The following is a 12378-nucleotide window of genomic DNA, read 5'->3' on the forward strand; positions in this document are numbered from 1 at the left end:
TCAAAACCCCATGTCAACAATAAACATTGCCCCGCAACGTCACCCCTACAACAGTGTGTTTGGTACTGTAGTTGAACCTCTGGTTATAGCCTTTGAGCTCCACACACAATTGCCGCATGAATGGGGCCCTCTGGTTGAACTGCTCAGAGTTAACAGGCCGGTCACCCAGGTTGAAACTCGGGTCAGTTGGTGTTCGCCTGGCACTGAACTTGCCCTTGCACACACTGCGGGGTTGCTGGTTAATTTACTGTGTGTGTGTTTGCTTTTGTTTGAGAGTACTTGTAGTGCTATAGTGTGTAGGCTGCGTACCACACATTCAGATAGCGGCTGCCACTGCGCTGTCATTTCCAACAACCAATGACTATCTACTATCCTTGCGAAGCTAGAGGGGTACGGGGCGAGTGTAATGCACAGTGTGTCAGTGCACTGTCAGTGGACAGTTAGAGAGGGTTCTGACCTATCGCCATAGTGTGATTGATCTTACATGGTGGAAGTACGGCAAACTGGTCATTGCCACTCGGCTGTTTGCGGGGATGAACGGTGAAGCTTAGGGGGAGAAAACACACACAAACCCGGTGGAGCATCATAAGATACTCACCATGAATAATGAAAGAAGAACTGAAGTGTTGATTTTAGGGAGGGCCAATACAGCTGGGAGTACTGTGTGAGGGGCTTGTCTATTTGGAACCGCTAGAGTGTTTGTGCAGTTAGTCAATGGCTCTTTACCCCCTCTAGAACGCTTGTAGGCTTTCCTGTGATATCACCGTTTATGTCTCAATGAACAAAGCTGGGTTTTTTTTTCTCCTTTTTTACCAGGGTCCAATTTCATTGAGCTGCTTAAGCAGACAATATTGTTTAATATTTGCTTGCTTAGCAGAAATGGGCAGGACACCAATCACAAATTGTACAAGAGCCATGGTATTGTGGACGGTAACTTTATTTTAGTGAGCATAATTTTGTTGTGCTTAGCTACTTTTTGTGCTTAAGCAGCTCTATGAAATTGGGCTCTGTTCTGTTGGATTAAAGACATGAGTATGAATATTTATCAGAAGAAAAACAAGCCTCACCCATCCATCTTATTTTAAAGCTTACATAAATTGTTATGGTACAGTCATCCTTAAAAACATTTAAGAGGAAGATCTGTTGAATTAAGGGAAAATTGTCTTTTTACAATTCAGAATCCCACTATTGCTGTGACTAGTTCCCCGGTCATTTGTTGCTTAGCCAAGAAATTTGGTAAGCAGTATTTTTTTGCTTTACAGCTTTATGAAGTTGGCCCCTGGCTTGGATTATTTTAAATGTAAATAAGCAGTTGAACACATCCAGTTAAAAAACAAATTATCACGTAAATTTGATTTGCCTTGGGGAGTCAGGTTGGGATGAGGAGGTTAATTAAGAGAAAGGTATCTTTAAAGGCACTGGACACCTTTGGTAATTGTCAAAGACCTCTCACTTGTCGTATCCCAACATATGCAATAACAAATCCGTGAAAATTTTGTCTCAATTGGTCATCGAAGTTGCAAGAGAAAAATGAAAGGAAAAAACACCCATGTCGCAAAAATTTGTATGCTTTCAGATTCCTAATAAAAGGCTTCAGGCCTGGTCTTTTATTTGTTGATATCAATATAAACCACAAGGGCTTCAGGTCTGAAGTCTTTTATTTTTTGAGTGAGAAATCTTTCTCAAAAACTACGTTAGTTCAGAGGGAGCCTTTTCTCAGCAGCTCTCCATTGCTCGTTACCATGTAACTTTTTATGTAAGTTTTTATGTTAACAATTTTTTTTATGTTAACAATTATTTTGAGTAATTACCAATAGTGTCCAGTGCCTTTAAGTTCACTAGCAATGATTGTTTCTCAGCAGTCAGGTCAGGTTGGGTCCACCTCCTGAGAGTTCAGACCACGCTGATGTTTTTTATGCGCCCTCAATGATCTATACAAGAGTTGGCCGCTAGAGGCGTCTGTACATACTTGTCCCGGTTTCCCAAACCATGGCCGTACCCCCTTTCGATATGGATTTCAGCTTCTCTGTCTTAATTTAATTCAGCACATTAATAGGGATTTGGCCTTACGAGCAATGCACTGGCAAAATGGTCATGCCTCTTTACTGAATCTGCCCGTAGAGCAATGATCTGCCTGACGATCAGGAACCTCTGATTGGTCGTTATTCACCATTTGGCAAGCGGTCACTGGCCAGCGACTTACATGTCCTGGGAAAACACTGTCCTGTATTTTTTTAATTAGTTTTGAAACTGTGTCAGGGTATAAGATAAAGGTGAACCGGTGTCACTGGCTAAAAAAAAGTACCGTCGCCGCAACCTGATCTAGCCCGGTAAATGAGGCCAGGAAATCTCAAGTGTTCATCCAGTATAGACTTTCTAACCCACCTTCCATGGGATCCCCCTGGGCTGAAGAGAGACAAGTGTCTCTGACCTACTTTGAGTTGCCTTTTTTTCCCTTCTCTCCTTTCGTTTTTCCACGGGCAAGCCGGCTTCAACCTCCTCTTGCCACACTTCCATGCATTGTGCTGAGGTCAAGGAGTTAAACCAGCATCACAATGAGTTCAACAACTACCTGGTGCTGCTAGTCATGTACCATTAACCCCGGTTAACACTCGAGGTGGCGGATGCCCTCCGAGTTGACCAGCTTTTCACCTTTTCAGGGCGGGTCACACAGGGTCATCGTCACCTGGCCTGTGAGTGAACCACGATCGGGGCGCTTGGGAAGACAGTTACCTCATCTCACATTGTCCTCTTGACAGAGAGAGGTGAACGCACCGACCGATATGGGTGCTCTGTTTCAGGTTACCGAGGGGGGTTGTGATGATGATGATGATGGGGGGGATGATGAACTTAGGGAGGATGTGGAGCAGAGCGGGCCCGGGGCCCTCCCTGTATCAACATGACCCAGCTTTTTTGGAGGAGCAATATTGTTTCCCGTCCGTGTCTGACAATAGTTTCCCATTAATGAGAACGGACTTTGATAATAACACTCGCTCGCCGATGACAGTTTTGTGTACGCGGCTTCGTAAAATTGTGTGTAGATTGAAAAAAATTCCCTGAAGTATTCCCCGTTACAGCTTGAGGAATCAATGTTCTGATGAAGTGATGTTGAGTTTTTAGAGTTGATTGAGGGATTTAATGTGTTTCATGTTTTCGAGTGAACCTATCTGTACTCTGGGACAACAGCAAAGTATTGCTTTGGATGTTATTGTATGCGACACTCTTGTTTGACGGCAGTCGGCTTACATTAATTGAAATGTTCAGCTTGGTGCTGCTGTATGACATACATGTTGAGCAGAAACATCGTAAAAGTGTAATGGAGGTTATACTGGTGGGTTTTTGTTTGACGGTTGAGGGACCTGTGATTTTTCGGGAAGAGTTCAGCTCGGTTCATACTTCCTGCGAATTCGAATGCGATGCGAATTTGACGTGAGTTTGACGTCACAACTCTGTTTTCGCAGCGATATTCGCAAGAGAGTTGAGCACAACTCAACTGCTGCGAATTATTCTGCTCTAGCAAAACAAAGGGTGTGGGTTCGAACCACACCCAAGTGCTTTGACGGTGGATTTCTTTGTACAGAAATACAACACTGTTTTTTTTTGCAGAAAATACTGCACAAATAGCATCACTTGCCACCCCTCTCTTAGTTCCTTGTTTTAGTAACCCATGCACAGTAGACTACTACACCTATAAAGGAATGTACCATTTTGCTACAAAAATAGGGGTGTTCTGTGTTACTGATGAATAGAGCAGACTCCATCCGATAGTTTAGATACTTGATTTGTAATTGTGGGTGAAGCAACTTAAATCAATTCTGACCACTTGTTTACTGATGTAATTATTTGCAGCATATTTTTTTTAGACAGATGAACAGGGCCCAATTTTATAGAGCTACTTATTAGCAAAAATGAGCAGGATACCAGTCACAGGTGAAACATGTGCAATGGATAGTGTTATAGCTGGTAACCTGTTTGCATAATTTTGTTAGCTATTTCTATTTCTTGTTCTTATAGCGGCTCTGAGTGTGCAATTGGGCCCAGGTGTGTGATTTTGTTTGCGAACTAATAGCAATTTGTTTTGAAAAATGATTGATGGTAGATACACTGTGAACAAAACCAACATGCAAATGACCCGGATGGGATTCAAACCCATGACCTTTGCATTGCTAGAGTAGATGTCTTACTGCCATGTTGTTTTATTTATTGTAATTGTCATAAGTCACTGGGGAACAGTATGCACTTACATAGTACGGGAACAGAATAATAAAACATAATCAATTTTGTTTTTTGTGTTTTTGTGAAAGCTTGAGTAATTTTAGTGAAACTTGTAGCTTTCGTATTCTCAACTGGGAAAAACTGAAGTGCCCTGAGAGGTTCACAGTACGCTGGCCTGGAATTTGGAGGAGCTCTTCCATGTCACCTCCTCCATTTCTCAGGTCATGGCCTTCTTACCTCGGAATAAATCTTTCCAAATTTATTCATTTTTTTCCTGAGGCGTCTTCAATTGGGGAAAATGGTCTTGCTAATGTATTAAATAAATTCCAGACCTCATTGTCTTTACAAGTAGAGTGTTTTTAAAAGTCTATTTAAAAATAGAAAGTACAATCCAAAAATCAATGTGTTTCTTTCCTATTTGTCCGATGTGTGGACTGTTTGGTTGAGGGGGGCAGAGGGCAGGCATGATACTTTTCCTACTTTAGTCTGATTTAAGATTTGCTTACCCTTCGAAAAATCAGATTAAAGACACTGCACACTATTGGTAGTTGTCAAAGACTAGCCTTCACAGTTAGAGTATCTCAACATATGCATACAATAACAAACCTGTGAAAATTTGAGCTCAATTGGTCGTTGAAGTTGCGAGATAATAATGAAAGAAAAAACACCCTTGTCACACGAAGTTGTGTGCTTTCAGATGATTGATTTCAGACCTCAAATTCTAAATCTGAAGTCTTGAAATCAAATGCGTGGAAAATTACTTCTTTCTTGAAAACTACGTTACTTCAGAGGGAGCAGTTTCTCACAAGGTTTTATACCATCAACCCTCTCCCCATTACTCGTTACCTAGTAAGGTTTAATGACAATAATTATTTTGAGTAATTACCAATAGTGTCCACTGCCTTTAAATAGCCTGTGTACATGAAGGTCAGCCCTTGTACATGAAATGTTCCTACTTTTTTCCTTGGACCAAATATCAAGCCTTAGAGGGGTTGGTTTGCCTAAAACTGTGCACAGATAAGAAACACAAATTACAATTATTTTTGTTTTTTCTTCTTGCTGTGCCCGAGTTGTCCCCAACTGTTTTGCTCAAAGTTGTCCCTCCTGCTCCCCTGGGCCGTACACCTATGTTCTTTGCTGTGTCCTTGGCCACATGCTACCTCTTAAAGTGCTCCTTGCGTAGTCAGCTTGCCCCTTAGTGAAATGAAGTTAAAGACTTACAGAAATCTTTTAATTTAGCTTTCTGACAAACCGCAGATCCCACTTGGCACATTCCATCTTATGAGGGGAGGGGGTATTTTGAGAAACAAGTATAGACCCTCCCCCAGTACTTGCCCTCGAGTGAAATGAAGTCCAAGACTTGCAAAATTCTTTAAATTTAGGCTTTTGAAAACCTCGGCTCATTCCATCTTTGTATGAGGGGGGTTTTGTTACTTAGAGTAACCAGTACAGACCCCCTCCCTGTAGATTGCTTTACCTGAGCCACTCCTAAATGGAATGGCCCACTTTCACTCGGCAGAGTCAGTGGATGTAGGTCATGGCTGATGTTACCGCAGCTTAGATGTTGCCGTTCTGCCAATTGATGCTGGTACACTTGGTGTTCGGTTGCTTAGAATGTTCCACATTATTAGGTGTATGTGTCCCTTTGATATCCAGAGACACCGTGTGACAGTTATCTAATTTAAGATTATAGGGATATATACATATCAGTGACCCAGTTTCATCAAGCGAGTAGGCACATGAATTTGTGAAACACAAAAACAGGCATGGTTTTCTTACTACTGATGTTCGGCCTTTATTTTTGCCCTTGGAAAAAGTAATAAATTAAAAAAAATTGATTAAATAGCCTGAAAAGTCTTCTAAATTTCACACCATAAACAGGCATGATATTCTTCCTACTTACTTAAAGCCATTGGACACTATTGGTAGTAGTCAAAGACCAGTCTTCTCACTTGATGTAGCTCAACATATGCATAAAAAAACAAACCTTTGAAAATTTGAGCTCAATCGGTCGTCGAAGTTGCGAGATAATAATGAAAGAAAAAACACCCTTGTCACACGAAGTTGTGTGCTTTTAGATGGTTGATTTCAAGACCTCAAATTCTAAACTTGAGGTTTCGAAATCAAATTCGTGGAAAAATACTTCTTTCTCGAAAACTATGTCACTTCAGAGAGAGCTGTTTCTCATAATGTTTTATACCATCAACCTCTCCCCATTACTCATTACCAAGTAAAGTTTTATGCTAACAATTATTTTGAGTAATTACCAAAAGTGTCCACTGCCTTTAAAGCCTGTAACTGGGATTTGCCAAGCAGACATATAAAAGCAAAGTAATAGACGTTGAATTTGCATCGGGGATAAAGAATATTCATTTTGATTTTACCCATACACTGATGTGTGCTAGCACTGTGTACTCAATACTTACCCGAAGTTCTGTGGAAAAAAAAAATCACATGAATATTACTCGGGTGGGATTCGAACCTACGACCCTTGCAATTCTAGAGCAGTGTCTTACCAACTAGACCACCGAGATTGCCCGGTAGCTAGAGACAGTTGTGAAGTGTTAATAACAGGAATCAATATAAACCTCAATCTTACCCTCAATTCAAGCTGTTGTGAGTTTCTCTGATCTTTGAGTCTTATTGTTTTTGCAGGATGAGTTGCAGACCACGACAAGGAACTACGAGAATCAACTGAGTATGATGAGTGAGCATCTGTGCAGTATGAATGAGAAACTCACCTCACAGAAGGATCAAATCGATGCACTGAAACTCACTGCCAAAGTAAGAACAAAATGAGTTTTGATAACAAAATGTTGTAATAGATGTTAAAATTGCACTGGGGATGAAGAATATTCATTTTTGGTGTTTACCCATACACCGATGTGTGTTAGCGCTGTATACTCAGTACTTTCCTGAGTCCTGTAAAAAAAATTGAAAGGCAATTTGAGAGCAGTGTCTTACCAACTGGACTACCAAGATTTCTCGGTAGCTAGAGGCAGTTCCAATAATAAAATGTTCTTCTTATCAAAGAAAAACAGTTATTAGGGTCAATCTCAAAGCTAGTCGAGTAGTAAGTCCATACCAGGGTCCAACTTCATAAAGCTGTTAAGCAGAAAATACTGCATGACAAATTTGTTTGAATGATCTTCCCATCAAGGGAATTCGGCAAACTCCCACAAGGGATATAAACGCCAAGCTGGCAACAGCAAATCTCTTCTTCTTTTTTTCGCTAAGCAAAAGTTGAGTGAGGCACCAGTCACAATAATGTGAATTTTATGTAAGCTTGGCTGGTAACCTGTTGCTATTAAGCAATATTTTTCTGTGCTTAGCACATTGTTGTGCTTACAGGCTTTATGAAATTGGCCCCAGTACAGCCCTCAAGAGATATAATTCCATGTGATATACATGCACTGACAGGTCATAAGATGTGTTGATAGACTAATGGGCATGTGGGGACTGTTTGCCCGAAATGTTACACTAGATAAAAACATGAGTACCAATTTATATCAGTGTAAAAGATATTCATATTTGGTTTATACCCATATACACCGATGTCTGTTAGCACTGTATACTCAGTACTTACCCGAGTTCTGTGAAGAAAAAAAATCACAGGCATATTACTCGGGTTGGATGCGAACTCACAACCGTTGCAATTCTAGAGCAGTGCCTTACCAACTAGACCACTGAGATTGCCCAGTAGCTAGAGGCAGTTCGAATCCTAGTGTAAAATATGTTTGTTGCCTTCTCTGTCCATGCTTTGCCCAATTATTCGCCACTTTTCTGCCAGAATGTTGAGAGGGCAGTTGCCCCATTGGGAGGGCAGTGTCTCCCCCCCCCCCCCCCCACCCTCCGCTCTTACATACACGGTATTAATTTGGCCGGTAACCTGAAACTGCCATGCAGGTTATTCTGCTAAGCATAAGTTTCTGCTCACAAGAAATGTGGCTCGTTATCAGAGCTATTTGATGGATTTCTGTTTCTGAAGCAATAAACTGATGTGCCGAGAGGCTAAAATGAAATTGGGTTGTGCCAAAAAAGAACTAATATATCGTGTTCATGTTTTATTGCCCCAGATTATAGGATTTACTGCTCTATTTGGTAGCTGAATAATGACCCACTTGAACTTGCTCTTTTATTGGATTGAACGGTATCATAAAATTGTCATTCCCAATAAGTTAATACAATGATTGACTGATCATACGGGCTGATGAAGGATCAGTGACCTAGTTCTTGAGCCTTGCCGCATTGGCATCATTGCATCAACACAAGAGGGCGCTATTTGATCAGAGGGGTTGTAAATAAAATATGAGAAATGGGTTTGTAAAATAATGATGCAGGTTGAGAATTGGATTTGCCATTCATGTTCACAAGAGGGCAGCAGAGGAAGAACTTAGTGTGCAGTTGTGCCCTAAAGTGTGAAGAATATAGAAAAGCATTGAGAAAAAGACTGTATTTCTAGTGTTCATGCAAATTAATGCAGTGAATTGCCATTACATTATTGTCTAACTATTTCTCTGACTTGGTGTATGGTTATACCATTTCTGACTGTTTTGTTTCTGGCGTGTTGTGGCTGCACGGTTAAAGGATTTGGGTACTTTTTGTAACACATAACACAATGTCCACAGATTTACATTAAACTTACAACGTTTGAAGATAATGATAGTAGAGAGCGCACATGTACCTTAAAGAATTGGTTGCTGAGGTGCTGTAGTTTTTGAGAAATGAATAAAACAATGTCTTGAAAATCTGTTTCTACATGCTAAAACAATTTTCGTTTGATGATCACTGAGACGATAATTATTTCCATGACATTGTTTTTCTCATTTCTCAAAAACAACAGCACCTCAGCAACCATTTTTTTTTAAAGGTACATGTACGCTCTCTACTATCATTATCCTCAAACGTTGTAAGTTTAATGTAAATCTGTGGACATTGTGTTTTTTGTCGTACAAAAAGTCTGTATAGATCCTTTAAGAGCACCGGACTTAATCTCTTGCGTTTGTAATCAGCAGGGGTTCGAGTCCTGGTCTTGATAGTTGTGTCCCTTGAGTAAGATACTTTACCAAAATTGCTTTGTCCTTCTGATGAGACATTCAGTCGTATGTCCCATGTACTGAAATTGGTAGTGCTCATAAAAGAACCCTAAACACTTGTCTCGGAAGAGTAGGGGTTAACCCCAGTGTTCCTGGTACATTACACGCACCCTTGTTTACAGGTTTCCTCAGGCTTGTGCGCTACAGTGATTATGTTCACTTATTGAGGAAGAGTAGGGGTTCACCCCGGTATTTCTGGTTCATTGCAAGCACCCTTGTTTACAGGTTTCCTCAGGCTCGTGCGCTACAGTGATTGTGTTCACTTATTGAGGAAGAGTAGGGGTTCACCCCGGTATTTCTGGTTCATTGCAAGCACCCTTGTTTACAGGTTTCCTCAGGCTCGTGCGCTACAGTGATTGTGTTCACTTATTGAGGAAGAGTAGGGGTTAACCCCAGTGTTCCTGGTTCACATAACAAGCACCCTTGTTTACTGGTTTCCTCAGGCTTGGGAGCTGCAGTGATTAATGGTTTTAAATAGAAATATATAATGATAATAATGAAGACAAAGTGGAAAATTTTCGAACGCTTTCTTTATTTTTTACAGCCAAGCAAGAAAGGCAAGAATAAGTAACGCAGAGGCTCAGCATTTACACAATCTACAGTCTCTGATCGATGGCATGACATCATCCTATAGTGGTGCGCTACATCGACCTCAGACAGTGTCAAAAAACAAGACTCGGCAGGCAACCCCAGTGGACAGCGACCACAATAAATTAGTTACCTCATCCATAGGTTACTTCAACTAACCACTCTAAACGGTTTACAACATCAAGTTACAACCGTGTAAAGGTTACCTCAAGGAACAGGTAAACCCAACAGGTTAACTCAACAAACAGACAACCAGTGTGAACGGTTTACTTCATTGGCCATGTGAAAGTAGTTTTACGCGTTACCTTAATGAACACTTTTATCAGGTTACCTTACCGGCCAGGGTATGATAGTACAAGTTACCTCAATGGACAGGTAACCAATGCATTGTAAACGGGTTGCCTTATGGACCAGGTTACAATGGTGGACAGGATACCTCAACAGATTGTAGACCACTGTAACCACTGTTAAGGGTTTACCTCATGGACAAACAGTCACAGGGGTTTAAAGTTTACCTCAACAGACAAATAACCGCTGTAAACAGGTAAACTCAAAGGCATATGTTTGCAGTGGTGTACAGGTCATCTCAACAGGCAGATAGCCACTGTAAGATGCTTACCTCATTGGAATATGATTACAATGGTTTAAAGTTTACCTCAACAGACAGATAACCCCTGTAAATGGGTTATCTCATGGGCTAGGCTACAACAGTATACAGGAAACCTCACCAGTTACTCACCCACTGTGAACAAATTATAAAGGGAACTATTGACAATATTGACCCATTTCACCTGACGTCATCATCAGAAAAATCTTGAATGCGCCATACTGGTGGGCAATTTCATTGTGGTTTTTATATATAACTCTATGCATAGAGTATGCTGTGCGTTATGCAGTGAAGTGCGCGTTTTAGGCGACGCGGCGTTAATACACGTAAACCTAACTTGCCCACTAACATGGGAAGCGTGGCATCAGTCGCCGCGTGTGACACGCGTGCAAGGGGTCAATAGCACTATTCAGCCCTTTTCACATGAGCAATTTAGCAGGGGTCCTTTGCTTTATTTTCACATGGTTGTGAAATTTGACAAATTGCACTTTGCATGAAAGGAAAACGATGATTAAGCTCTTCAAGGTCTGTATTCAATTCTTCTGGAACATTTCAAGGGTCCGGACGTCAGACAGAATTTTCTGCTCGCGGAAGTTTTGACGAAAGACTTGCGCAAAATCATCATTTTGAAGAGAACCTTTGTTTAATGCTTGTAATATTTTGTACTTTATCTATGTGAAAGCTTGCTAAATCGATCATGCATGAGGACAACAAATAAACAAGCGGTGCTCATGAAAATTTGTAGCAAGGGACAATAGTTAATTGTTCAACATGTGCAAAGGGTTTTGGAGTGCATGAGGTACATCCAGTAGATTTCATAACATTATTATGAGATTATGTGTTTTTTTTTTTACAATTCTGAGTAACCAATCAAAGGTTGTGTATACATGTAATACACAGTTCTTTATTCATTATGTCAACCACAAAATAGAGAAGTCATTTCTCTCTATCAAATTATACCTTTTGGATTTCCCCCTGTGAAGTTGGAATTAGACCAACATGATGTGTTGCAAAAATAATTATTATTATGAGCAAACTGTTGGCAGTAATTATGTACATTCTACTCTTAAATAGTCACTGAAATGTTGTAAAAGAGCTGACTTAAAAAAGCCCCAAACAAAGTTTTCCTGCAGGCATGATATTCTTTCTAGGTTTTTTCCTGGTGGCAGATTGTTTTCACCCTTGGGAAAAGTCTTGCATGTTTACTAACCTTATACTTGATAAAATGTTCCTTGTACTCAATCAACTGTTTAAACTTTTTTTCTAAGGTCCAACTATCATGCCAGTTTTCAAAATTGTTTATTTATTTTTTTATATTTTTCTTTTATGCAAGTTGCCTGACACACAAGGCCTGACTGCCACTTCAAGGTGTGGGCTACAATTATTTTATTACAGAGGTCGTTGCCACCTACTCCTAGGGCTGAAACAGGGTTTTCCCTTTCACAGTCCATACGAATGTAGGCTTGGGTATCTTCAATTCGAAGCCTAGCAGGTAGAGCAGAATGCACTACCTCCCCAATTTTATGTAGCAAGTTTCAAGACCTTGGATCGGAACCCACACCCTGCCAATCCGACCCAATCCATCACCATATTTAGATAAAAAAAAACTTAAATAAAAAACTTTCCTTTTTAGAGTTTGATTTGATATCAAGTCCATGATTTTGTATTAAATGTTGTAGGTATCAATATAAACCACAAATGTTTTAGGGTAAGAACAAAGAAAGAAGTTTTGGATGCATATGTGGCAGTGACCATTCTTACTCGAAAAGATATTGTATTAAAGAATAATCCAAAATTGACTTTTCACTGCGTCAAATTAACATTTTTTCTTCTTACTTCAAGTAATAAGTCAAAAGCTTAAAAAAAATGCCA

General features: G+C 40.3%; 1 protein-coding gene across 1 annotated transcript in view; it reads left to right on the top strand.

The window, feature by feature from the left end:
• Window positions 1-9951, top strand: part of LOC139943571 (protein phosphatase 1 regulatory subunit 21-like) — a 94201-nt gene extending 84250 nt beyond the window's left edge. Inside the window, exons 18-19 of the mRNA XM_071940339.1 lie at window positions 6871-6999; window positions 9856-9951. Coding sequence (XP_071796440.1) covers window positions 6871-6999; window positions 9856-9882 — 156 coding nt within the window. The 3' untranslated portion in view covers window positions 9883-9951. The remainder of the gene's footprint in view (window positions 1-6870; window positions 7000-9855) is intronic.
• The last annotated feature ends 2427 nt before the right edge of the window (window positions 9952-12378 follow it).

The sequence above is a fragment of the Asterias amurensis genome, chromosome 1 (assembly GCF_032118995.1).
Source record: "Asterias amurensis chromosome 1, ASM3211899v1".
Lineage (NCBI taxonomy): Eukaryota > Metazoa > Echinodermata > Asteroidea > Forcipulatida > Asteriidae > Asterias > Asterias amurensis.